We start from the raw sequence: 25,401 nt of genomic DNA, 5'->3' as shown, positions 1-25,401 counted from the left end.
TCTTTACGCCAGGAGAGGGGGCTTCATTGTCTTCTCTCTGAACAGAGAGAAGCAGGCGGAGCATGCACGTGGCTTTGCGGGTACCGCTTCTAAATTCGGCGATGTATTGCAACCGCAAAGATTTCCACTCAATGAATATGCAGTTGCTGTGCGACCATGCTCAGAACCATCATGATGGTCAATGGCCAGTTTCCTGGCAGCAGTCATGATGCTTTTACTCTTGCGCCAGTTGTAAGAATTCACAATAATTTACAGTTCTGAAGATCAATTTTTTTGATTAAAGAATCCCTGGGCGATGTGCTTTTAAATTTCCAGGGATAAAAATGGCTGTCACCACATGGCCGAAGACAAAGGACAATGCTTTGTTTACAAAGCAATTGAATGCTATTAGCATTTGTTTGTATATCGAGTGGATACATCTAAACTGCAGAAGAGACTTTTGTACCTTGAATGGGAAACGTTTAACATTTGAATGGGTTTTAAATCACCCAGCACTGGACAATAGAGCAGTTGTATCTCCCTTTTGTTTCAGCCCAGGGAGCTCCGGAAGACACATTAACCCAGTCTAACCGCTTTGAGTTAGCCAATCACAGCTGTGTATTGGACCCTTTTGGGTGGGGAATTTTGCACACAGCCCTTGCAAGGCAGAACGGCAGGGGTCTCACCAGGTATAAAGATAGCGGCTGAGAAGCTATCGCTCTCTCTCTCTTCGCTGGATCAAAGGTGAGCAGGGTGTTCTGACTCCTCAACAAGGCAACCTAGCAGGAGTTTGGGGTGGTGATTTAAGGGAATTGCTAAGATTGTTTAAATAACATTGTAGCCATTGTATCCCTCGTTTTCGCCGTCTGCAACTCCGTTATATAGTTTTACTGTAATTACTGTGTTCGTGTGGTATAGTTTGATATTTTGATTATAGTTTCTTTTAGTTAATAAAACTTGATTTTTTTCTCTCATCCAAACTACGTGTCTGTTTTAATATCAATAATTATAAGCCCTGCAGTCAGAACTGGAAGGTGGGGTAGCGATTCGAAACCGCTGTTTTAAAATTGGTTTTATTGGAATTGGTATGAGGGTGCAGGCAAAGGCTGCAAGACCAGGAAAATTACTTTAAACCAGTTTAAAGCCCCCAAACCCTTACACAGTCCGCTGTGCCCTCAGCGTTTGCGCCACCACGTCAAACCGGAGGCTGGCTGCTGGGCGACAAGGACTATCCCTTGACCACCTGGCTCATGACTCCGCTCCGCAACCCAACCACACTTGGCCAACATGCGTACAACGAGAGCCATGCTGCCACTTGGAACATCATCGAGCAGACGATTGGGGTTGCTCAAGCAATGGTTCCGTTGCCTTTGGTGCTCTGGAAGAGTCCTGCAGTACTCACCGGAGTGTGTCCCCCCCCGATTCATTGTCATCTGCTGTATCCTCCACAAGCTGGCCATCATGAGGGTACAGCCCCTGCCACCAGGGTATGGCCACCAACTCAGGAGGAGGAACAGGAGGAAGCAGAACAAGAGGAGGAGGAGGAAGTGAAAGGTTGGTGGCAAGCCTGACAGCCCTTTCTGGGCAGGATGTCCAGGATCGAATCATCCGCCTGAGGTATCAGTGACCGCACCCCCAATTCCCCAATCAACATTAGTCCCACGCCTCTCCTTCCCTCTGTTACTGACCATCACAGCGTCCTCTTGGCCACGATGCTGCAATAAAGGCCTCTACAAACCAAACATTCCAATTCCAACTTTATACATCAATCCATCCAATATTACGTCAAAAAATCAACTATTCACCCTTGTGCATTCCCTTAGTGCTCGTCTTGCGTGTGGCTTTGCCTCTCCTAGTGCTGCTACGCAGTGCTACCCCAGTGGCTGCAGCATGGCTGGTGGAAGGCTGCTGACTTTCAGTGGAGGAGACTGCAGATGGCCTTGCAGGACGACCTTGAGGAGCTCTGGGCCTAATAGGCCCGGCTGCGGACTGCACCACCTCAGCATGCGCGGCAGCAATCTGGGCTGGCTGGCTGACAGGCAGCCGCGAGGGCACTGGCAGCGTGGCAGAACAAATGCTGTCGTCCTGAGAGAGGACAGCAGGTTCGGCCTCCACGGAGCAGCTACCACTCTGCCGGGGCAGCGCCTCAGCAATCCCAGTAATCTGCTGGAGGACAGATTGCTGGACTGCTGTGACACCCTGCAAGCCCCTTTCAACACTGTTAAACCCAGCCATGATGGCAGCAGTCTGTGCATGCGTGGCAAGCTGAGCTTGCATGACTTCCGTTGCAGCACTCAGACGCTGAGCGGCTGCTGCTGCAATGGAAGCTGAGAGTTCGGCCATCAGACACGGCATGATGGTTGGGTCCACGAGTGCGTTAATGGATCTGCCCGCCCCTTCCACGCAGGAAAGCTCTGCCCAAAGCCCTGTGCCAATTTGGAGCTGGACTCCTTCAAGCTCCTTGACATTCAGGCTTTCTGGCAGGCCTGCCATTGCACCAAGCATTTCCGCGCGCATGCCCATCAGCCTTCTTCTGTAGGCTGCCCCATCAAAGTCCTCATCTGAGTCCTGTGCAGCAGAACTCGTGTGCGACCTCGCCCTCCGGGGAGCTGGCACCTTCACTACCCTTTTCCTCTGATCTGGCTGCAGCCTACTTGTGCCCGGTGTCTCAACCCGTGCAGATCACGCGTCTAACCTATCTTCTAAAGTATGCGGAGTGTTGATATCCGAGCTGGTGTTTCTTCTTCACTCTCCTCTCCCTCGTCTTCATCAGGCACTGGCTGGGCACGTTCCACTACTTGGGTGTCTGAAAGGAGAAAGGCACAAGTGGTGATGGGAGTGGGGGGGCGCGGATAAAGCAAGAGGTGCATGCTCACACCATATGCAGCTTGTAAATCAGAAGAGATTGTGGGATGAGGGGAAAGTGGGATGTTAGAAGGTCGATAACGTATGAGGATACCGGCATCTTCGATTCTTTCAGCCCCGCCACTGGCCACGGGCCAGCACCGTCTCCTCCATGGGGGTGAGGTGATGCAGGCGAGTCTGTCCCCTGCCGGTTAGGTTCTGCTGGCGCTGGTTATGTGCCACCTTTTCCTGCAAGAGAAAGGGAAGTGTGTCAGTGAGTGTGGTGCAATGTGTTTGGGTGATATGCCTGTCATGGTTGATTACCCGACAGTGTGTTCAAGCTATGAGACGTGGGTGTGAGGCTTACAGCAGTGGTAAATGTGTGCGGGTGAGGTGAGCTTCGTGCTTGGTAGATGATTGATGGGGGTGTGGTGCATTGAGCAGTTTGTGAGGCTAGTGGTGCAGTTGGTGGGAGACGGCTTTTGAAGATGCATTCACTGACTTTGACCACTCGTGCGAGGTCATTAAACTTCTTTCGGCACTGGAGTCACGTCCTGGGGACGACACTGCTGGCAGTGACCTCTTCGGAGATCTGGTCCCACATCCTTCTTAGTGTGTACCTGGTGGGCCTCCTGGCCCTCCTATGCGTGTTTACCCCCTTCACTGAGGCCTTCAGTGCTGCGTCCGAGAACCTGGGTGCCCATTCCCTGGCATGTTGAGCCGTTTTGGTGTGATTTCCACAAGTTTGAAAATTTGTTCCAACCAGAAGGCACCTCACCTTGAAGAGGTGCAGGCTGCCTTTCAGAGGCGCAGGCTAGCTTTGAACGGGCTGCGAACTTTGAACAGGCACGGGTTGTTAGCGCATCACGTTCCCCGCGTCCGTTTTCAGGCCTTAATGAATTTTTAGCCCCAGATCTTTTTTCGTTCAACAACCTCAGGACATTCCAAAGCACTATACAATCAATAAAGTACTTTTGAAGTGTAGTCACTGTTGTAGGAAATGGGGCAGTCCTTTCCACTGTTGTTGGTCGAGGGAGAAACATTGGCCCCAGGACACCGGGGAGAACTCCTTCCTGCACTTTCAATAGTGGCCGTGGGATCTTATACATCCACTGGAGAGCGCGGACAGGGCCTCGGTATAATGTCTCATCCGAAAGGCGGCACTTTCGACAGTGCAGCGCTCCCTCAGTACTGCACTGGGGTGTCAGCGTAGAGTATGGAGCTCAAGTCTCTGGAGCAGGGACTCGAACCCACGACCTTCTGACTCAGAGGCAAGAGCGAGACCGACCGAGCCACGGCTGACACTGTGATAGTGGGTCAGATGGGAGAGAGAGGGGTTTGGAGCTCCTTCTGGTTTACCTTGTCTGACTTTCATAGATGGCGGGGTCACGACCAGAGGGAGGTTGGAGAATGCTATGGTGGTCGGCCTATCCCAGCATGCATTGCACCAATGAATGCCCTCTACTAACACAAGATGATCTGTTTTTTGTGTGATATTTTCTGAGGGATAAATATTGGGCCAGGACACAGGGGAGAACTCCCCCTGCTCTTCTTTCAATAGTAGCTGTGGGACCTTTTGCATCCACCTGAGAGCGCAGACGGGCCCTCGGTTCTAACGTCTATGAATGCTTTGGTTCTTTTCCATCCCCTTCCCTTGAAATGAATCGATAAGCACGGTTCTCGCTGAGGCCTTACCTGGCGGGGGATCGTCTGTCCGATCTCTTTAGGCTTCAGGCCCAGCAGCGTCTCCAGACTGCCGTCTAGACACCACGATCCGTCTGCGTTCTGTAGCGAAATCAGCTTCATCACCGGAGACTCTGCTGGGAGGGGAGCAAAGAAAAAAGGAGACGGGAAGAGAAGAGGCCATCATGAGTCGGAGCGACAGAACTGGCCTCTGCCCAGCCCCTTGAATGCACCGTTCACAGCGCTAGCAGGAAAGGCCTTTTTACTAAAGACTCCACTTCGTGGGTAAACAAATCTCGTAACCTCGGCATCTCATTTGACCCCGAGCTGGGAAGATTAAAGCCATTGTCTTCAGTCCCCGTCGCAAAATCCGCTCCCTAGCCAGCGACTCCATCCCTCTCCCTTAGCCACTGTTTGAGGCTGAACCCGACCGTTCTCAATCTCAGCATCCCATTTGACCCCAAGCGGAGGTTCTGACCCCTTATCCTCTCCATCAGCAAGACAGCCTACTTCCACCTCAGTGACATCGGCCCCCTGTCTCAGCCGATCTGCTGCTGAAACTTTCAGACTTCACTATTCCAACGCACTTCTGGCCGGCCTCCCATCTCCCGTACACTTCAGCTCATCCAAAACGCTGCTGCCCGTGTGCTAACTTGCACCAAGTCCCGTTCTCCCATCACCCCTTGTGCTCGCTGAATCTACATTGGTTCTCAGTCCGGCAACGCCTTAATTTTTAAAATTCTCATCCTTGTTTTCAAATCCCTCCAAGGTCTCGCCCCTCCCTATCTCTGTAACCTCCTCCAAACCTCCGATATTTCTGCACTCCTCCAATTCTGGCCTCTCCCACATCCCCGATTTTAATTGCTCCACCATTGGCGGCCGTGCCTTCAGCTGCTTCGGCCCTAAGCTCTGGAATTCCCTCCCTAAACTTCTCCGCCTCGCCACCTCTCTCTCCTCCTTTAAAACGTTCCTTAAAACCTGCCTCTTTCACCCAGCATTTGGTCGCCTGTCCCAATATCTCCTTCTCTGGCTCGGTGTCAAATTTTGTTTGATAATCGATCCTGTGAAGTGCTTTGGGACGTTTTACTACGTTAAAGGTGCTATCTAAGTGCAAGTTGTTGTTTTTGTTGCAAAAGGCAGATTCCTCAGAGATTTTCTGGTGAATCAGCAGTCCATCCACCACCTTAAACATTCACTCCCTCCACCACCGGCGTACCGTGGCTGCAGTGAGTACCATCTACAAGATGCACTGCAGCAACTCGCCAAGGCTTCTTCGACAGCACCTCCCAAACCCGCAACGTAGAAGGACAAGGGCAGCAGGCGCATTGGAACACCACCACCTCCAAGCTCTCGTCTGAGTCACTCACCATCCTGGCTTGGAAATATATCGGCGTTCCTACATCGTTTAGGTCAAAATCCTGGAACTCCCTCCCTAACAGCACTGTGGGAGTACCTTCACCACACAGACTGCAGCGGTTCAAGAAGGAGGCTCACCACCACCTTCTCAAGAGGCAACTAAGGGATGATCGATAAATGCCAGGGGCCTTGCCAGCGACGCCAACATCCCGAGAATAAACGTCAATAAGACAGTCAAATCTGCCAGACTGGCACCACTGTCTGCATCTAAGATTAGGTTTGGAAGGTCTCAGATTCTAACGGACTTAATTAGTCCAGAGGTCATGAAAGACGCAATATAAATGCAGGTTCTCTCTTTAACTAGGGGACGGTCAATAAATGCCAGGGGGGTGATTCCCTCATCCCGAAAATTGGATAGGAAGCAGGCCGCCATCTCCTCAGCATTGGTTTTGTGAGGACAGGGTGGAGGGGGCAGTGGGTACAGCTCGGAAGGGACCATTAGTCACGTGTCAAAGCAGCAGCGAGGGGAAAAAGAGCAGCCCAAGAGCGGACCTGAATTAAAGCAGCGGCAGCAGCAAGGGGATAAAGAGCAGCCCAAGAGCGGGCCTGAATTAAAGCAGCGGCAGCAGCGAGGGGATAAAGAGCAGCCCAAGAGCGGGCCTGAATTAAAGCAGCGGCAGCGGCGAGAGGATAAAGAGCGGCCCGAGAGCGGAGCTGAATTAAAGCAGTAACAGCGGCGAGAGGATAAAGAGCGGCCCGAGAGCAGACCTGAATTAAAGCAGCGGCGAGAGGATAAAGAGCGGCCCGAGAGCAGACCTAAATTAAAGCAGCGGCAGCGGCGAGAGGATAAAGAGCGGCCCGAGAGCGGACCTGAATTAAAGCAGTGACGAGAAGATAAAGAGCAGCCCGAGAGCGGAGCGGAGCGGAATTAAAGCAGCGGCAGCGGAGAGAGGATAAAGAGCAGCCGAGAGCGGACCTGAATTAAAGCAGCGGCGAGAGGATAAAGAGCGGCCCGAGAGCGGACCTGAATTAAAGCAGCGGCAGCGGAGAGAGGATAAAGAGCGGCCCGAGAGTGGACCTGAATTAAAGCAGCGGCGAGAGGATAAAGAGCGGCCCGAGAGCGGACCTGAATTAAAGCAGCGCCGAGAGGATAAAGAGCGGCCCGAGAGCGGACCTGAATTAAAGCAGCAGCAGCGGAGAGAGGATAAAGAGCGGCCCGAGAGCGGACCTGAATTATAGCAGCGACAGCGGAGAGGGGATAAAGAGCGGCCCGAGAGCGGACCTGAATTAAAGCAGCGACAGCGGAGAGGGGATAAAGAGCGGCCCGAGAACGGACCTGAATTAAAGCAGCGACAGCGGAGAGGGGATAAAGAGCGGCCCGAGAGCGGACCTGAATTAAAGCAGCGGCAGTGGAGAGAGGATAAAGAGCGGCCCGAGAGCGGACCTGAATTATAGCAGCGACAGCGGAGAGGGGATAAAGAGCGGCCCGAGAGCGGACCTGAATTAAAGCAGTGGCAGCAGCGAAAGGATAACGAGCGGCCCGAGAGCGGACCTGAATTAAAGCAGTGGCAGTGGAGAGAGGATAAAGAGCGGCCCGAGAGCGGACCTGAATTAAAGCAGTGGCAGCGGCGAGAGGATAAAGAGCGGCCCGAGAGCAGACCTGAATTAAAGCAGCGGAGGGAGGATAAAGAGCGGCCCGAGAGCGGACCTGAATTAAAGCAGCGGTGAGAGGATAAAGAGCGGCCCGAGAGCGGACCTGAATTAAAGCAGTGGCAGCGGCGAGAGGATAAAGAGCGGCCCGAGAGCAGACCTGAATTAAAGCAGCGGAGGGAGGATAAAGAGCGGCCCGAGAGCGGACCTGAATTAAAGCAGCGGCGAGAGGATAAAGAGCGGCCCGAGAGCAGACCTGAATTAAAGCAGCGGCAGCAGTGAGAGGATGAAGAGCGGCCCGAGAATGGACATGAAGTAAAGCAACGGCAGCGGTGAGGCTCCGATTCAACAACAACACAAAAAATCAAAGAGTGACATCATAGGAGAGCAGGTAGATGATTATTCTTAGGCAGTCCCTCGGAACCGAGGATGATTTGCTTCCACATTAAAAATGAATTCGCAGGTGACTGATGAGTCCAATGCGGGACCTACAGTCTCTGTCACAGGTGGGGCAGACGGTGGTTGAAGGGGCGGGTGGGGTGCTTGGGTTGACGTGCACTCCTTGCGCTTGGCTTCCGGTTGCTCCCGACGAAGAGACTCGAGGTGTTCGGCGCCTTCCCGGATGCTTCCCCCCCACTTTGCGCGGTCTTGGGCCAGGGATTCCCAGGTGTCGGTGGGGATGCTACACTCCTTCAAGGAGGCTTTGAGGGTGTCCTTGAAGCATTTCCTCTGCCCACCTGGGGCTCTCTTGCCGTGTCGGAGCTCCGAGTAGAGCGCTTGTTTTGGGAGTCTCGTATCGGGCATGCGGACAATGTGACCCGTCCATCGGAGCTTACGCTTCACTGAAGCGTACGAGCGCATGGTGATTATTACAGCTCTTCTTGCTCTCTAAGTTAGGGAAGGGACTTAAATTAAGAGCTGAGAAACTGTAACTTGCCAGTACTTATTAAATTAATAACTTAAACTAGATAAAATAATCAAACAATAAAACTAAAATATCGATTGAATAAAAGCTTTAACTAATTAATTAATAAATAAATAAAGCAAGGTTTGAGATGGCAGGGCAGGTGATGTGTCGTAACTGCAGCGTGTGAGAGTCTGTGGAGAGCATCACGATCCCGAGCAACCAGATCTGCAGTAAGTGTCTGCAACTCGAGGAACTTCGGCTCAGAATTGTTGAGCTGGAGTACGAGCTGCAGACATTGCGATGCATCGGGGAGTGGGAGAGTTACCAGGACACTTTGTTCCAGGAGGCAGTCACACCCTTAAGGTTAAGTAGTACTTTAGAGTTTGTCAGTAGTCAGGGACAGGAGGGTGTGACTGCGAGTCAGGCAAGCTAGGGGATCCACGATGTAGTGATGGAGGAGCCTCAGCCCTGGACTTTGTCCAACAGGTACGAGGTACTTGCTACCTGTATGGATGAGGAAAAGGACTGCAGGGAGGATGGGCAAATTGACCACAGCACTGTGGTACAGGGGGTCATCCAAGTGGGGAGAGAGGGAAGGAATGTGGTAGTAGTAGGGGACAGTATAGTCAGGGGGATAGACACTGTTCTCTGGAGCCACGAAAGAGAGTCCTGTGTTGCCTGCCCGGTGCCAGGGTTATGGATATCCCCTCGCGGCTGGAGAAGAACTTGGAGAGGGAGGGGGAGGATCCAGTTGTCGTGGTCCATGTAGGAACCAACGACATAGGTAGAACTAAGAATGAGGTTCTGCTGATGGAGTTTGAGGAGCTAGGGTCTAAATTAATAAGGAGAACCTCAAGGGTAATAATCTCTGGATTACTACCTGAGCCACGCGCAAATTGGCATAGGGTCAAGCAGATCAGAGAGTTAAATGCATGGCTCAGAGTGGTGTGGGAAAATGGGGTTTCAATTCATGGGGCATTGGCACCAGTGCTGGAGAAAGTGGGAGCTGTTCAGTCGAGACGGGCTCCACTTAAACCGGGCTAGGATCAGCGTCCTGGCGAATCGAATAACTAGGGCTGTAGACAGGGCTTTAAACTAAAAAAGGGAGGGTTCAGGTGAGGGAAAATTTAAAAATGTAAAGAGAAAGGTCAAGGCAATAGAGCAGTGTAGCAATTTGGATAAAAATAAGCAGAGTGTGACAGGAAGGGACAGAGAGTTTAACGGCAGCAGAGAATAAGGTCAAAGCAGGGAATAATGGTAAAACATTTAAATTAAAGGCTCTTTATCGGAATGCACGAAACATTCGTAACAAGGTAGTTGAACTAGTGGCACAAACAGAGATAAATGGGTTTGATGTAATAGCCATTACAGCGACGTGGTTGCAAGGTGACCAAGGTTGGGAACTAAATGTTCCAGGGGGTACTTGGCATTTAGAAAAGACAGGCAGAATGGAAAAGGAGGGGGAAGTAGCCCTGATAGTAAAGGATGACATAAGAACAGTAGAGAGAAAGGATCTCGGCTCGGGATATCAGGAAGTAGAATCAGTATGGTTGGAGATAAGGAATAACAAGAGGCAGAAAACACTGGTAGGAGTAGTATTTTGGCCCCCTAAAAAGTTGGACAGAATATTAATCAAGAAATAGTAGGAGCTTGTAACAAAGGTAATGCAATAATTGTGGGGGACTTTAATCTTCATATAGACTGGACAAATCAAATTGGCAAAGGTAGTCTGGAGGATGAGTTCATGGAATGCATTTGGGACAGTTTCCTAGAACAATACGTCATGGAACCAACCAGGGAACAGGCTATTTTAGATCTTGTATTGTGTAATGAGACAGGGTTAATTAGCAATCTCATAGTAAAGGATCCTCTGGGGCAGAGTGATCATAATATGATAGAATTTCACATTAAGTTTGAGAGTGACTTGCCTAAGTCCGAAACTAGAGTCTTAAACTTAAATAAAGCCAATTACATAGGTATGAGGGGAGAGTTGGCTGAGGTAGATTGGAAAAATAGATTAAAAAGGTATGGTGGGAGATGAGCAGTGGCTAGCATTTAAAGAAATATTTCATAATTCTCAACAAAAATACATTCCATTTAGAAACAAAAACTCCACAGGAAAAGTGATCCAACCGTGGCTAACTAAAGAAGTTAAGGATAGCATTAGATTGAAAGAAGAAGCTTACAATGTTGCGAAGAATAATAATAAGCCTGAGGATTGGGAGAGTTTCAGAAACCAGCAAAGGATGACCAAAAAATAGAACATGAGAAAACTAGCAAGAAATATGAAAGCAGATTGTAAGAGCTTCTACAAGTATGTAAAAAGGAAGACAGTAGCAAAAGTAAACGTTGGTCCCTTAGAGACTGAGACAGGAGAAATTATTATGGGGGATAAGGAAATGGCAGAAACATTAAACAAATATTTTGTATCTGTCTTCACAATAGAAGACACAAAATGTATACCAAAAATGGTGGGGAACCAAAGGTCTAATGAGGGTGAGGAACTTAACGTAATTAATTTAAGTAGAGAAAAAGTACTAGAGAAACTAATGGGACTAAAAGCTGACAAATCCCCTGGACCTGATGTCCTACATCCTAGGGTTCTAAAAGAGGTGGCTGCAGAGATAGTGGATGCCTTGGTTTTGATCTTCCAAAATTCCCAAGATTCTAAATTGTCCCAGCGGATTGGAAGGTTGCAAATGTAACACCGCTTTTCAAGAAAGGAGGGAGAGAAAAAACAGGGAACTACAGGCCAGTTAGCCTGACGTCAGTCGACAGGAAAATGCTGGAATCCATTGTTAAGGAAATGGTATCAGGGCACTTAGAAAATCATAACATGATTAGGCAGAGTCAACATGGATTTATGAAAGGGAAATCATGTTTGACAAATTTATTAATGTTTTTTGAGGATGTAACTAGCAGGGTAGATAAAGGGGAACCAGTGGATGTAGTATATTTGGATTTCCAAAAGGCATTCAATAAAGTGCCACATTAAAGGTTATTACATAAGATAAGGGCTCATGGGGTTGGGGGGTAATATAGTAGCATGGATAGAGGATTGATCAACAGACAGAAAGCAGAGAGTAAGAATAAATGGGTCTTTTTCAGGTTGGCAGGCTGTAACTAGTGGGGTGCCGCAAGGATCAGTTCTGGGGCCTCAGCTATTTACAATCTATATTAATGACCTAGATGAAGTGACCGAGTGTAATGTATCCAAGTATGATGACGATACAAAGCTAGGTGGGACCGTAAGCTGTGAGGAGAACACAAAAAGTCTGCAATGGGATATACAGGAAACTTTCTGATATCTGGCACCGACGGAACCGAGCTGGTGCCGTACCATCAAAAGTGCCGGACATACCAGCGTTAATGTTGAAACATATGGAACAGAAAAGCTCTGTGAATCAACAAACCCTGTTAGGCTGCAGCTGCAAGCGTCTCTAGCTGAAGCTGTTGCTATAGCTACAGACCTTGCAGTGCCTGACTGGGGAAAAAAAAAGCAACGAGAACTTTAAAAAAAAACTTATAGAAAATGGCTCCTGATTTTTGCCGTTAGATCGAGTATTCCGGACATATAACCTCCGGATAAACCAAAGTTTCCTGTAGATAGACTAAGTGAGTGGGCAGTAAGGTGGCAGATGGAGTATAATGTAGGGAAATGTGAGGTTATTCGCTTTGGTAGGAATAGAAAAACAGAATATTTTTTAAATGGTGAGAAACTTTCAAATGTTGCTGTTGAGAGAGATTTGGGTGTCCTCATGCAAGAAACACAGAAAGCTAGCATGCAGGTACAGCAAGCAATAAGGAAGGCAAATGGCATGTTGGCCTTTATTGCAAGGGGGTTGGAGTATAAGAGTAAGGAAGTCTTGCTACAATTGTACAGGGCCTTGGGGAGACCACACCTGGAGTACTGGGCACAGTTTTGGTCTCCTTATCTAAGGAAGGATATACTTGCCTTGGAGGCGGTGCAGCAAAGGTTCACTAGATTGATTCCTGGGATGAGAGGGCTGTCCTATGATGAGAGATTGTGTAGAATGGGCCGATACTCTCTGGAGTTTAGAAGAATGAAAGGTGATCTCATTGAAACATACAAGATTCTGAGGGGGATTGACAGGGTAGATGCTGAGAGGTCGATTCCCCTGGCTGGAGTGTCTAGAACTAGGGGCATAGTCTCAGGATAAGGGGTCGGCCTTTTAAGACTGAGATGAGGAGGAATTTCTTCACTCAGAGGGTTGTGAATCTTTGGAATTCTCTGCCCCAGAGGGCTGTGGAGGCTGAGTCTTTGAGTATATTCAAGGCTGAGATCGATAGATTTTTGGACACTAGGGGAATCAAGGGATATGGAGATCGGGCGGGAAAGTGGAGTTGAGGTTGAAGATCAGCCATGATCTTACTGAATGGCGGAGCAGGCTCGAGGGGCCATATGGCCTACTCCTGCACTTATTTCTTATATTCTTATGTTATGTCGGTGGGGGGGGGGGGGGGGGGGGGATGTGATGAAATGATCCAGAGCGAGGACCACCCTATGGAATAGGGAACGAGAATGGAGCTACAGGGTCCGTGAGCCACGTTTTGTGAGGAGGGATGGCGCGAGGTTGCCAGCTGTCCAAGTGTGCCGCAGCTTGCGGGGACGGAGTCTGGGCGGGGCGGGTGGTGAAAGGGAGGTCTAGCGCGTGTAGGGGGTGGGGGAGGGAATGGGGGACCGTGTGGAGAAGCAGGATGAGGAAAGGGGAGCAGGCGGTTGTTATGGAGATTGACAAGAGGGGGTCATCCCTTGGGCCGGGGTTGAGAGATTGGGAAATCCAGCAGCTGATTTTGCACACAGCAAGATTCCACAAACCCCAATGATTTGAACGATCAGATCGTCTTTTTTTAATGATGTTGGTTGAGGGATAAATATTGGGGCCCAGGACACCGGGGAGAACTCCCCCTGCTGTTCTTCCAATAGTGACCGTGGGATCTTTTACATCCACTTGAGGGGGCAGATGGGGCCCTCGTTTTTTTTTTAATATCGCATCTGAAAAATGGCACCTCAGACTGTGCAGCGCTCCCTCAGTACTGGGAACTGTGTGTGTCAGCCCTGGATTATGGGGCTCGAGTCTCTGGAGTGAGGGTTCGAACCTGGGGCCAATATTTATCCCTCAAACAACATCACTAAAAAGAGAGGATCTGGTCATCGTCACATTACTGTTTGTGGATCTTGCGGTGCGCAAATTCGCTGCCCGCGTTTCCTACATTACAAGTGGCTCCACTTCAAAAGTACTTCATTGGCCGTGAAGCGCTTTGGGACGTCCTGTGGTGAAAGGCGCTGTCGAAATCTTTTACCTGTCTGCAGGCTCTCCACGCCCTCTCCGTCACATTCCACCGATTTGCAAGATGCTGCGGTGGGCTCAGGCATCGAACGTTTCTTTCTATATCCGCCCGTTATCAAGAGCTTTTCCTCCAAGACCGCACCTGTCGAAAGAGACGATCGGGACAGCGTTAGGAGAGTCTGTCCCGCTCCCTCCCTCCCCTTCCATCCATCTTCATGGCGACACCACCCGCCCGCGCAGAGTCGGACTGCGGGGCCTTTGGGTTGAGGCCTACCGAGCGGCCCAGCGGCCGGCAGAGCCCGTCGTTGTGTCGTCGCCACGGAGACAGAAAGGGGAAGCAGGAAGTTCAGTGCGCACAACCCGCGGATCTCCGGCTAAGTGCAGTTACAGGCTGAAAAAACCCCGAAACTGCTCGCTCGTTGTGTCAGCCGTGGTTCGGCCGGTCTCGCTGTCAGAGGGCCGCGGGTTCGAGAACCCCACTCCAGAGACTCGAGCCCCCACAATCCAGGGCCGACACTCCCAGTGCCCTACTCAGGGAAGCGCAGCCCTGTCGGAGGTGCCGTCTTTCGGATGATAGGTTAAAACAAGGGCCCGTCTGCTCTCTCTCTCTCTCTAGGATGTAAAAGATCCCACAGCCACTATTTCAAAGAAGATCAGGGGCGTCCTCCCTGGTGTCCTGGGGCCAATACTAACCCCTCAACCAATATTGCTAAAATACAGATGACCTGGTCATTTATGAGTGCTGGGTTTTGGGATCTTGCTGTGTGCAAATTGGTGCAGGTGGGGGTGAGCGAAATGTCACGGGCAAACGTTACCTCTCCCTGGCAGGGGCGGACAATCCATCAAGCCTTGAAATTGGAGATTGCAAGGAGATTGCAATTTGATGGAACGATTTGTCATCCTCATGGGTGGAGGTGGGGGTGGAGGTGGTTGACCGTAGCAGACATTTAACCCGCCCAGCACGCGGGCAGGTGCTATAAAAGAATGCAAAGAGTCATTAGGAAAATCACCGTTACCCGCGCCCCTTCCCAGGAACAGGAGGAGGCCCTTCCGCCCCTCGAGCCTGTTCCGCCATTCAACTTAGATCTGTACCTCGACTCCATTTACCTGCCTTTGCTCCATATCCCTCCACACCCTTAACCAACAACAACAAAAAAAAAATTAATACATTTTTTTTTTTTTTTTTTTTTTTTTAAATCGATCTCATCCCAGTCTCAGGTGGATGTAAAAGATCCCACCGACACTATTTGGAAGAGCAGGGGAGTTCTCCCCAATGTCCTGGGGCCCAATACTTATACCTCAACTAACATCACTAAGAGATTATCTGGCCATTTATCACATTGCGGTTTGTGGGATGTTTCGGTGCGTAAATTGGCAGCCGTGTTTCTGACATTACAACAGTGACAACGTTTCAAAAGTACTTCACTGGCCGTAAAGCGTTTGGGACGTCCTGAAGTGGTGAAAGGCGCTGTAGAAATCTTTCTTCACCTGTCTGAAGATCCCAAGCTGGGCTCGGGCATCGAGCGTTGCGGTCTCATTCTGCATAATTGCGAGCAAATTCTCTGTGCATCGATGGACCCGCCTGCCGAGAGATGCTCAGGACAGCGTTAGGTGGGTCTTTCCCCGCTGCCTCTCCTTCCGTCCGTCCGTCTTCACGGCGACACCACCCGCCCACTCGAAGAGTCGGGCTGCGGGGCCTTCGGGTCGAGGCCTACCGAGCGGCCCAGCGGCCGGCAGAGCCCGTCGGTGTCATCGCCGTGGAGACAGAAAGGGGAAGCAGGAAGTTCGGTGCGCACGACCCGCGGATCTCCAGCTAAGTGCAGTTACAGGCTGGAAAACCCCCGAAACCGCTCGCTCGTTGGGTCAGCCGTGGTTCGGTCGTCTCGCTGTCAGAGGGCCGCGGGTTCGAGACCCCCACTCCAGAGACTCGAGCCCCAACAATCCAGGGCCGACACTCCCGGTGCCCTACTTAGGGAAGCGCAGCCCTGTCGGAGGTGCCGTCTTTCGGATGAGACGTTAAAACGAGGGCCCGTCTGCTCTCTCTCTCTCTCTCGTGGATGTAAAAGATCCCACAGCCGCTATTTCAAAGAAGATCAGGGGCGTCCTCCCTGGTGTCCTGGGGCCAATACTAACCCCTCAACCAATATCGCTAAAATACAGATGATCTGGTTATTTATCAGAGTGCTGGGTTTTGGGATCTTGCTGTGTGCAAATTGGTGCAGGTGGGGGGTGAGCGAAATGTCACGGGCAAACGTTACCTCTCCCTGGCAGGGGCGGACAATCCATCAAGCCTTGAAATTGGACATTGCAAGGAGATTGCAATTTGATGCAACGATTTGTCATCCTCATGGGTGGTTGACCGTAGCAGACATTTAACCCGCCCAGCAGGCGGGCAGGTGCTATAAAAGAATGCAAAGAGTCATTAGGAAAATCACCGTTACCCGCGCCCCTTCCCAGGAACAGGAGGAGGCCCTTCCGCCCCTCGAGCCTGTTCCGCCATTCAACTTAGATCTGTACCTCGACTCCATTTACCTGCCTTTGCTCCATATCCCTCCACACCCTTAACCAACAACAACAACAAAATAAATTTAAAATTTTTTTAAATCGATCTCATCCCAGTCTCAGGTGGATGTAAAAGATCCCACCGACACTATATGGAAGAGCAGGGGAGTTCTCCCCAATGTCCTGGGGCCCAATACTTATACCTCAACTAACATCACCAAGAGATTATCTGGCCATTTATCACATTGCGGTTTGTGGGATCTTGCTGTGCGTAAATTGGCAGCCGTGTTTCTGACATTACAACAGTGACAACGTTTCAAAACTACTTCACTGGCCGTAAAGCGTTTGGGACATCCTGAAGTGGTGAAAGGCGCTGTAGAAATCTTTCTTCACCTGTCTGAAGATCCCAAGCTGGGCTCGGGCATCGAGCGTTGCGGTCTCATTCTACATAATTGCGAGCAAATTCTCTGTGCATCGATGGACCCGCCTGCCGAGAGATGCTCAGGACAGCGTTAGGTGGGTCTTTCCCCGCTGCCTCCCCTTCCGTCCGTTCGTCTTCACGGCGACACCACCCGCCCACTCGAAGAGTCGGGCTGCGGGGCCTTCGGGCCGAGACCTACCGAGCGGCCTGGCAGATGGCAGAGCCTGTCCTTGTCGTCATCGCCGTCGCAAAGAGAGAAAGGGGAAGCAGGAAGGGCACCGCGGACGACCCTCGGCTCAGTACGGCCACAGGATGGGGAATCATAAGAACATAAGAAATAGGAGCAGGAGTAGGCCAATCAGCCCCTCGAGCCTGCTCCGCCATTCAATAAGATCATGGCTGATCTGATCCTAACCACCAATCCACTATCACAGAACCATCTCCTGAATCCAACAGAATTAGACACACAAAATAGGAGCAGGATCAGGCTACACGGCCCCTGGGCCCGCTCCGCTACCCACAGGGCCATGTCCGATCCGAACCTAGACTCATGTCCAAATTCCTGCCCGCTCCCCGTAACCCTTAATTCCCTTTACTTCTTGGAAACTGTCTATTTCTGTTTTAAATGTATGTAATGATGATGTAGCTTCTACAGCTTTTTGGGGCAGCATATTCCATGGACCTACCACCCTCTGAATGAAGTAGTTCCTCCTCATCTCAGTTTTGAAAGAGCAGCCCCTTATTCTAAGACTATGCCCCCTAGTTCTAGTTTCACCCATCATCGGGAACATCCTCCACGCATCCACCCGATCCAACCCCTTCACAATCTTATATGTTTCAATAAGATCGCCTCTCATTCTTCTGAACTCCAATGAGTAGAGTCCCAATCTACTCAACCTCTCCTCATATGTCCATCCCCTCATCCCCGGGATTAACCGAGTGAACCTTCTTTGTACTGACTCGAGAGCAAGTATGTCTTTTCTTAAGTATGGACACCAAAACTGTATGCAGTATTCCAGGTGCGGTCTCACCAATACCTTGTACAACTGAAGCAATACCTCCCTATTTTTATATTCTATCCACCTAGCAATGAAAGCCAACATTCCATTGGCCTTCTTAATCACTTGCTGCACCTGCATACTTACCTTTTGAGTTTTGTGCACCAGGACCCCCAGATCCCTTTGTACTTCAGTACTTTCCAGTTTCTTGCCATTAAGATAATAGCTTGCTCTACCATTTTTCCTGCCAAAGTGCATAACCTCACACTTTCCAGTATTGTATTCCATCTGCCAAATCTCTGCCCACTTACTTAGCCTGTCGATGTCCCCTTGCAGGTTTTTTATGTCCTCCTCACTCACTACTTTCCCTCCCATCTTAGTATCATCTGCAAACTTTGATATGTTACACTCGGTCGCCTCCTCCAAATCGTTAATATAGATTGTAAAGAGTTGGGGACCCAGCACCGACCCCTGCGGAACACCACTAGTTACTGATTGCCAGTCTGAGAATGAACCATTTATCCCAACTCTCTGCCTTCTGTTCGATAACCAATCCTCTATCCATGCCAGAATATTACCCCCAATCCCGTGATTTTTTATCTTAAGCAATAATCTTGTGTGGCACCTTGTCAAATGCCTTTTGGAAGTCTAAATACACTACGTCCACTGGTTCCCCTTTATCCACCCTATATGTTACTTCCTCAAAGAACTCCAGCAAATTTGTCAAACATGACTTCCCCTTCATAAAACCATGCTGACTTTGTCCTATTAAATTATGATTATCCAAATGTCCTGTTACTGTCTCCTTAATAATGGACGCCAATATTTTACCTACCACAGATGTTAGGCTAACCGGTCTATAGTTTCCAGCCTTCTGTCTACTGCCCTTTTTAAATAAGGGTGTTACATTAGCAGTTTTCCAGTCTGCCGGGACCTTTGCCGAGTCCAGGGAGTTTTGGAAAATTATTACCAATGCATCCACAATCCCTACCGCCACTTCCCTCAAGACCCTAGGATGTAAGCCATCAGGTCCAGGTGATTTATCTGCCTTGAGTCCCATTATTTTACCGAGTACCGCTTCCTTAGTGATTTTGATCGTGTTTAGCTCCTCCCCCCCCTTTAGCCCCCTGTTTGTCCAGTGTTGGGATATTCTTAATGTCTTCTACTGTAAAGACTGATACAAAATATTCATTCAGTGTTTCAGGGAATCCTGAAACCGCTCACTCGCTGGGTTGGCCGTGGTTCGGTCGGTCTTGCTCTCAGTCAAACGTTCGCGGGTTTGAGTCCCCCACTCCAGGGGCTTGAGCTCCATAATCCAGGGCCGACACTCCCGGTTGCTAGTGCCGAGGAGCGCTGCACTGTCGGAGGCGACGTGTGAGGCAGGCTTGATGCACCAGCTGGTCTTTTGCTGCCCACCATTCTCGTATGTAGTCGGACTTCAAGGTTTCAGTTTGCCTTCTGCCTCCCTGGTGATGTTGCCTGCAATTCAAAGGAGCTACACAAAGGGCAGGAGCCCGTGGGGTGGCCAACCGCCCTAAGGAATTAAAGATTAATCTCCAGGGCAAGGGGAAAAAAGGCTCTTTGATTAGACAGTCAAGATTCATCCATTTGGGTAATGAAACAGAAGATAGGAGCAGGCCATTCGGCCCCTCGAGCCTGTTCTGCCATTCAATGAGATCATGGCTGATCATCCAAATTCAGTGCCCTGTCCCTGCTTTCTCCCCATGTCAGTTGATCCCTTTAGCCGTAAGAAATATATCTAACTCCTTCTTGAATATATTTAATGAATTGGCCTCAACTGCCTTCTGTGGTAGAGAATTCCACAGGTTCACCACTCTCTGGGTGAAGAAATTCCTGCTCATCTCTGTCGTAAATGGATTACCTCTTATCCTTAGACTGTGACCCCTGGTTCCGGACTCCCCCGCCATCGGGAACATCCTTCCTGCGTCTAGTCTGTCTTTTGAAGAGTCTTTTCACTTTCCGGTTGGCAGGCGAAAGAGGTCGACCATGAGGATGGACATGTGGGGCGACCAACGGCGGGAGTTACATCGTGTCTACAGCGCAGAAACAGGCCATTCGGCCCAACAAGTCCGTGCCGGTGTTTATGCTCCACACCAGCCTCCTCCCCATCCCTTCTTCATCTCACCCTGTCAACATATCCTTCTATCCCTTTCCCCCTCGTGTGTTTATCTAGCTCCCCCCTTAAGGCTGTCCCGGATGGCAGGGGAGTCCAGAACCAGGGGTCACAGTCTAAAGATAAGTGGTAAGCCATTGAGGACAGCGATGAGGAGGAATTTCTTCACCCAGAAGACCGTTGAGGCCAATTCATTAAATATATTCAAGAAGGAGTTAGATATATTTCTTAAGGCTAAAGGGATCAAGGGATATGGGGAGAAGGCAGGGACAGGGTACTGAATTTGGATGATCAGCCATGATCTCATTGAATGGCAGAGCAGACTCGAGGGGCTGAATGGCCTACTCCTGCTCCTATCTTCTATGTTTCTATGTAATTGCATCCACGCTATTTGCCTCAACTACTCCCTCTGATAGAGAGTTCCACATTCTCACCACCAACGTACTCACTAAGCTGTGCGGCTGCGCACTGGTGCGGAGGTCCCATGCAGGCCGCTCACCGGCTTTACAACGGAAATAACCGCGCATGCACGAAAAATTGAATGGGCGGCGCAGCCAGTTAAGGGGCCCCGCGCACCAAAAATAAAATTACAGGGAACATTGCTCACCACTCTCTGGGTAAAGAAGCTTCTCCTGAATTTTCCTATTGGGTATACCTTATATTTATGGCCCCTAGTTTTGGACTGCCCAAGTGGAAACAGCTTCTGCACATTACCCTATCGAACCCCTTTCATAATCTTAAAGACCTCTATTAAGTCACCCCTCAGTACTTCTCTTCTCTAGAGAAAAGAGCCCCAGCCTGTTCAGTCTTTCCCGACACGTATAACCTTTCCATTCAGGGGTCATCCTTGTGAATCTTGTTTTTGCACCTTCCCCATTGTGCGGGGGGTGGGGTGGTTGGAGGCAGGCGATCATGTGATGGAACCTCCAGGAACACGTAGAGTTGGCGAGCTGAGGACCACAGCCGGGACCCCTCCACTGGATGTACGGCCCAGTATCTGCAGGACCCATTGTGCGGGCGGTGCTGTTTAAAGCCGTGCAGTGACCAGGGCCCAGCCATCGTATTGGAGCCAAGGTGTCGCGACTCTTGAAGGTTGGCTGAAGAAGCCTGGTTCATTAGCCCAGCTCCTCAGATCCCTCCACCACCAGAACAGCACGTCTCCCCACCCCTACCCGGGCCTTTACCTGTCCCACTTCCTTAGCTTTGATACTCGAAGGGGCTCTTCTGGGAGATCAGGTGACCCTTCCAGTGAAGGATTTTTCTCCGAGTCCCGCCCCACCCCCCGTCTCACTAGGCCTCACGCCATCTGCACACCGAGGTATTAATTGGATCCGAGGCCCCAGATCCAGGAGTGAAGCAGGATTGGATTCAGCTGGGGCCAGGGGTGAAGGTGCCTCTTGACTGAGAGACTGGAGTATTTGTGAAGGGCGTCAGTTTCGTCCGAGAGAGAGACATAAACCAGACCAGGCCTGGTCTGGTCTGAACCACGCCCAGCCTCCTCATCAGAGAGAGGAGACCATCATCCCTGTCTGTCTGGAGCTGCATTGGACCCCAGGCCCCGGAGGGTGAAAGGTCAGGCATTCATTCGACTTAAAAGATTAGGGCCTAGAAATTGGGTTGAGGCGCCAAAGTGGCGCCAAGTTCGCCTGGGCACTGATTTTTGCGCAGCGCTCGGAGCATTAGCGAACGTTAGAAATTCAGTTTCAGCGCCCCTAGAGGGAGACGGGGTGAGGCTCGAGGCGCTCTGCGTCCCTCTTAGGGCGCTGAAACTGAATATCGCAGCGCAACGTGCCGCAGCGCCACACGCTGCGGCACGGCACGCTGCGGTACTGCAGGCCTTCCTCCCATTGTTAAGGGGGAGGGGCTTGCAACAGCGCGATCCCCGATCGCGAGTGCCGGCAAAAGAGCCCGGCACAGAGGAGAAGTGCCGGGCTCTCAGGAAACAGCCGGCAATGCCGCCGGGGGGGGGGGGGGGGGGGGGTCAGGAGGCCGGGGATGGAGGTGCTGGCAGGCGGCCGCCCCGCATCTCCACCTTAACTTGCGTCACTGCCGGCACAGCAAGGCCCCCTGAACTGGGCGCAGGTAGCGAACAGCGCTACAGCGGCGTTTGCTACCAAATATCGCGATTGGGGTGCTGCGCACACCAATGATGTCATCGCGGTGGCGGTGCAGCGCAACAGGCTAACGCCACCATTGGCGCCCCCGCTGAATATCATGGGAGGCGCAGCCAGTGGCGCTACAGCCACTGACTGCCCTCTTTAGGCACTAATAGGTGGCGCTACATACCCAATTTCTTCCCCTAGATCCTTAATCCCAGTAAAATGCAGGGCCACGGACCTGAAAAATGCGGGATGTTACGCCTGGTCATGGGCCCTTGCAAGGGCTGGTTGAGGTCTTTGTTGATGGCGATGAAGGCTGTGTGGGAGGAGATGACATTGGCCTCGGTGCTGATCCCAATGATGCGATTTTTCACATCGTCCGTTTGTGGATTGGTGCCCGACTCCAGGACCCCGATCATCGTCTTTGCTGCCAGGTGGTGGATGGTGGACCTGAAAAGACAACAGAAAAAAGCTTTGGAAAAGAGTGCGGTGTCATCAAGATCCTTAGTATTGGGGTATCACACCGACAGGACCCCCAGTATTGGGGTATCACAGCGACAGGAACCCCAGTATTGGGGTATCACACCGACAGGAACCCCAGTATTGGGGTATCACACCGACGGGACCCCCCCAGTATTGGGGTATCACACCGTCGGGACCCCCCCAGTATTGGGGTATCACACCGACAGGACCCCCAGTATTGGGGTATCACACAGTCAGGACCCCCCAGTATTGGGGTATCGCACCGACAGGGCCCCCAGTATTGGGGTATCGCACCGACAGGGGCCCCCAGTATTGGGGTATCGCACCAACAGGACAGGGGTAGTGCGCCACTGGGACCCCGGAATAGAGGCAATGTGCCATGGGAATCCCCAGGGTAGAGTAGGCCTGAACTGGGGTCTGGTACCCAGGAAGAGTGGGCCCTGAATTGGGGTCTGGTACCCGGGTAGTGTGGGCCCTGAATTGGGGTCTGGTACCGGGTAGAGTGGGCCTGAATTGGGGTCTGGTACCTGGGTAGACTAGGCCCTGAATTGGGGTCTGGTACCCGGTAGAGTTGGCCTGAATTGGGTTTTGGTACCGGGGTAGAGTGGGCCTGAACTGGGGTCTGGTACCCGGGTAGTGTAGGCCCTGAATTGGGGTCTGGTACCCGGGTAGAGTGGGCCTGAACTGGGGTCTGGTACCCGGGTAGTGTAGGCCCTGAATTGGGGTCTGGTACCGGGGTAGAGTGGGCCTGAACTGGGGTCTGGTACCCGGGTAGAGTGGGCCCTGAATTGGGGTCTGGTACCCGGGTAGAGTGGGCCCTGAATTGGGGTCTGGTACCCGGGTAGAGTGGGCCTGAATTGGGGTCTGGTACCCGGGTAGAGTGGGCCCTGAATTGGGGTCTGGTACCCGGGTAGCGTGGGCCCTGAATTGGGGTCTGGTACCTGGGTAGAGTGGGCCTGAATTGGGGTCTGGTACCCGGGTAGAGTGGGCCCTGAATTGGGGTCTGGTACCCGGGTAGCGTAGGCCCTGAATTGGGGTCTGGTACCTGGGTAGAGTGGGCCTGAATTGGGGTCTGGTACCCGGGTAGAGTGGGCCTGAATTGGGGTCTGGTACCCGGGTAGAGTGGGCCCTGAACTGGGGCCAGGGGCTTGGGTACAGCAGGTGCAGAGTTGGGGCCCAGTTACCTCCCGGTCCTGTCGGCCTGAAGGCTGAACTTCACGTTATTTTGGACGAGCTGTTCTCCCAGTGAATATTTCAGGGACGTCTCGACCTCCAGACTGGGATCAACCTGAAGGAAGCAAATGAACACAGATTACATCATCGGGCAAAGTGCATCACACTTTACTTCAGCCCCTGTATTCCCAGCCCAGGAACCCCCGCAGCCCCTGCATTCCCAGCCCAGGAACCCCCGCAGCCCCTGCATTCCCAGCCCAGGAACCCCCGCAGCCCCTGCATTCCCAGCCCAGGAATCCCCCCTAGCCTCTGCATTCTCCGCCCAGGAGTTCTGTCCCCCTCTATAAAGGGCTCCCGGTGGAGAGACACCCTCTTTAAAAGGGGTCCCTGATGGAGAGACTCCCTCTATAAAAGGAGTCTTTGAGGGCAAGGCCCACCTCCAGGATACTTTGGGGCTTCTTTCCTGCTTCAAGGACATTTTACTGCCCCCACCCCACCCAGCCGCACCCCCCGGGAGTCCCCTGGATCCGAATACCCTGACGTTCTGGGAGAAGCCGGGCCAGACCCCCGACCCCACCCGCTGTTCCTCACCTTCCCCTTCAGCTGTGCGTAGACGATGGATCTCTGCCCGTTGAAGACCACGGTGGGGGGCTGGGATAAGAGCACGGCCTCCAGGCCGGGGGGCAGGTCCCAGCTGATGGTCAGGTCTGTCACGGCCGGTTGGAGAGCAAACTTCAAACTCTGCAGCACCTGCAAGAAAGAAAGACTTTCATTTATACAGTGCCCTTCGCCTCAGGACGTCCCAAAGCACTTTATGGCCAATGAGGTACTTCCTTTGAAGTGTGGTCACTGTTGTAATATAGGAAACGCAGAAGCCCATTTACACACAGCAAGATCCCACAAACAGCAATGTGATGATGGCCAGATTTTAGTAATGTTGGTTGAGGGATAAATATTGAATGCCCGAGGACTTGGGCCCGGATTTAACTCCCCTGTTCTTCCTCGTAATAGTGGCCATGGGGTCTTTAATGACCCACCTGAGCCGGCAGAAGGGGCCTCGGTTTAACGTCTCATCTGAAAGATGGCACCTCGGACAGGGCAGCGCTCCCTCAGTATGCTCACCGGGAGTGTCGGCCCTGGATTCTGGGGCTCGAGTCTCTGGAGTGGGGCTTGAACCCACAACCTTGTCTGAGGGAGGGAAATGAAGGGTGGGGAGGGAGGGCGTTGACTCTCCCTCCGGAATTTCCAGAAAGTATCATTCAGGAATTCAGTTCTTCAATTCACAGACCAGGAGTTCCACATACCACACTTTAAATGGGGCCCTGATAGAGATTCCCAGTACGGGCTCGGGTTCCCCCCCAGTCACTGGACGGGCTCGGGGTTCCCCCCAGTCACTGGGTGGGCTCGGGTTCCCCCCAGTCACTGGACGGGCTCGGGTTCCCCCCAGTCACTGGACGGGCTCGGGTTCCCCCCCAGTCACTGGACGGGCTCGGGTTCCCCCCCAGTCACTGGACGGGCTCGGGTTCCCCCCCAGTCACTGGACGGGCTCCCCCCAGGTACTGTCCCAGATCTCGGTACCTTTGCCTGCATCCTCTCCTTCCCGGTGATGAACTCGTAGCTCCCCGAGGCGGCCTTGGCAATGCCTTTGATGAGCGCTGTGGAGGCCCCCTGACCGATCCCGAAAGAAAAGCACCTGGAGAACAGGAGGAAAGTGTTTGGTTAGTTAGAGGATCACGGCTGGGACTGTGAGCGAAGGATAGGACACTCGATGGGCCAAATGGTCTCTATGTTGGAATCTTCTACGGTTCAATTATTTTAATAGAGGGGTTTCACTACTGCAGTGCATGCTGGGATAGATCC

At 51.7% G+C, this 25,401-nt stretch overlaps 1 protein-coding gene across 6 annotated transcripts in view; it reads right to left on the bottom strand.

Moving 5' to 3' along the window:
* The window catches only part of LOC147119526 (von Willebrand factor A domain-containing protein 5A-like), a 52,585-nt gene that overhangs the window by 2,661 nt on the left and 24,523 nt on the right, over positions 1-25,401 (bottom strand). For 2 of the 6 annotated variants that reach the window (XM_085985097.1, XM_085985098.1), the window contains exons 11-18: positions 25,120-25,234; positions 24,133-24,291; positions 23,553-23,656; positions 22,124-22,335; positions 15,990-16,130; positions 14,547-14,705; positions 13,745-13,873; positions 4,519-4,643 (exon numbers count right to left, since the gene is read on the bottom strand). In XM_085985097.1, coding sequence (XP_085841223.1) covers positions 4,519-4,643; positions 13,745-13,873; positions 14,547-14,705; positions 15,990-16,130; positions 22,124-22,335; positions 23,553-23,656; positions 24,133-24,291; positions 25,120-25,234 — 1,144 coding nt within the window. The remainder of the gene's footprint in view (positions 1-4,518; positions 4,644-13,744; positions 13,874-14,546; positions 14,706-15,989; positions 16,131-22,123; positions 22,336-23,552; positions 23,657-24,132; positions 24,292-25,119; positions 25,235-25,401) is intronic. The other 4 variants (XM_085985099.1, XM_085985100.1, XM_085985101.1 and 1 more) reach the window with 4 other exon arrangements.

This window comes from Somniosus microcephalus, chromosome 4, assembly GCF_052327205.1.
Source record: "Somniosus microcephalus isolate GS21.2 chromosome 4, FLI_Smic_1.0, whole genome shotgun sequence".
Classification (NCBI taxonomy): domain Eukaryota; kingdom Metazoa; phylum Chordata; class Chondrichthyes; order Squaliformes; family Somniosidae; genus Somniosus; species Somniosus microcephalus.
Note: the sequence above shows the minus strand (reverse complement) of the source record. Positions and strands in the feature narration are given on the sequence as shown.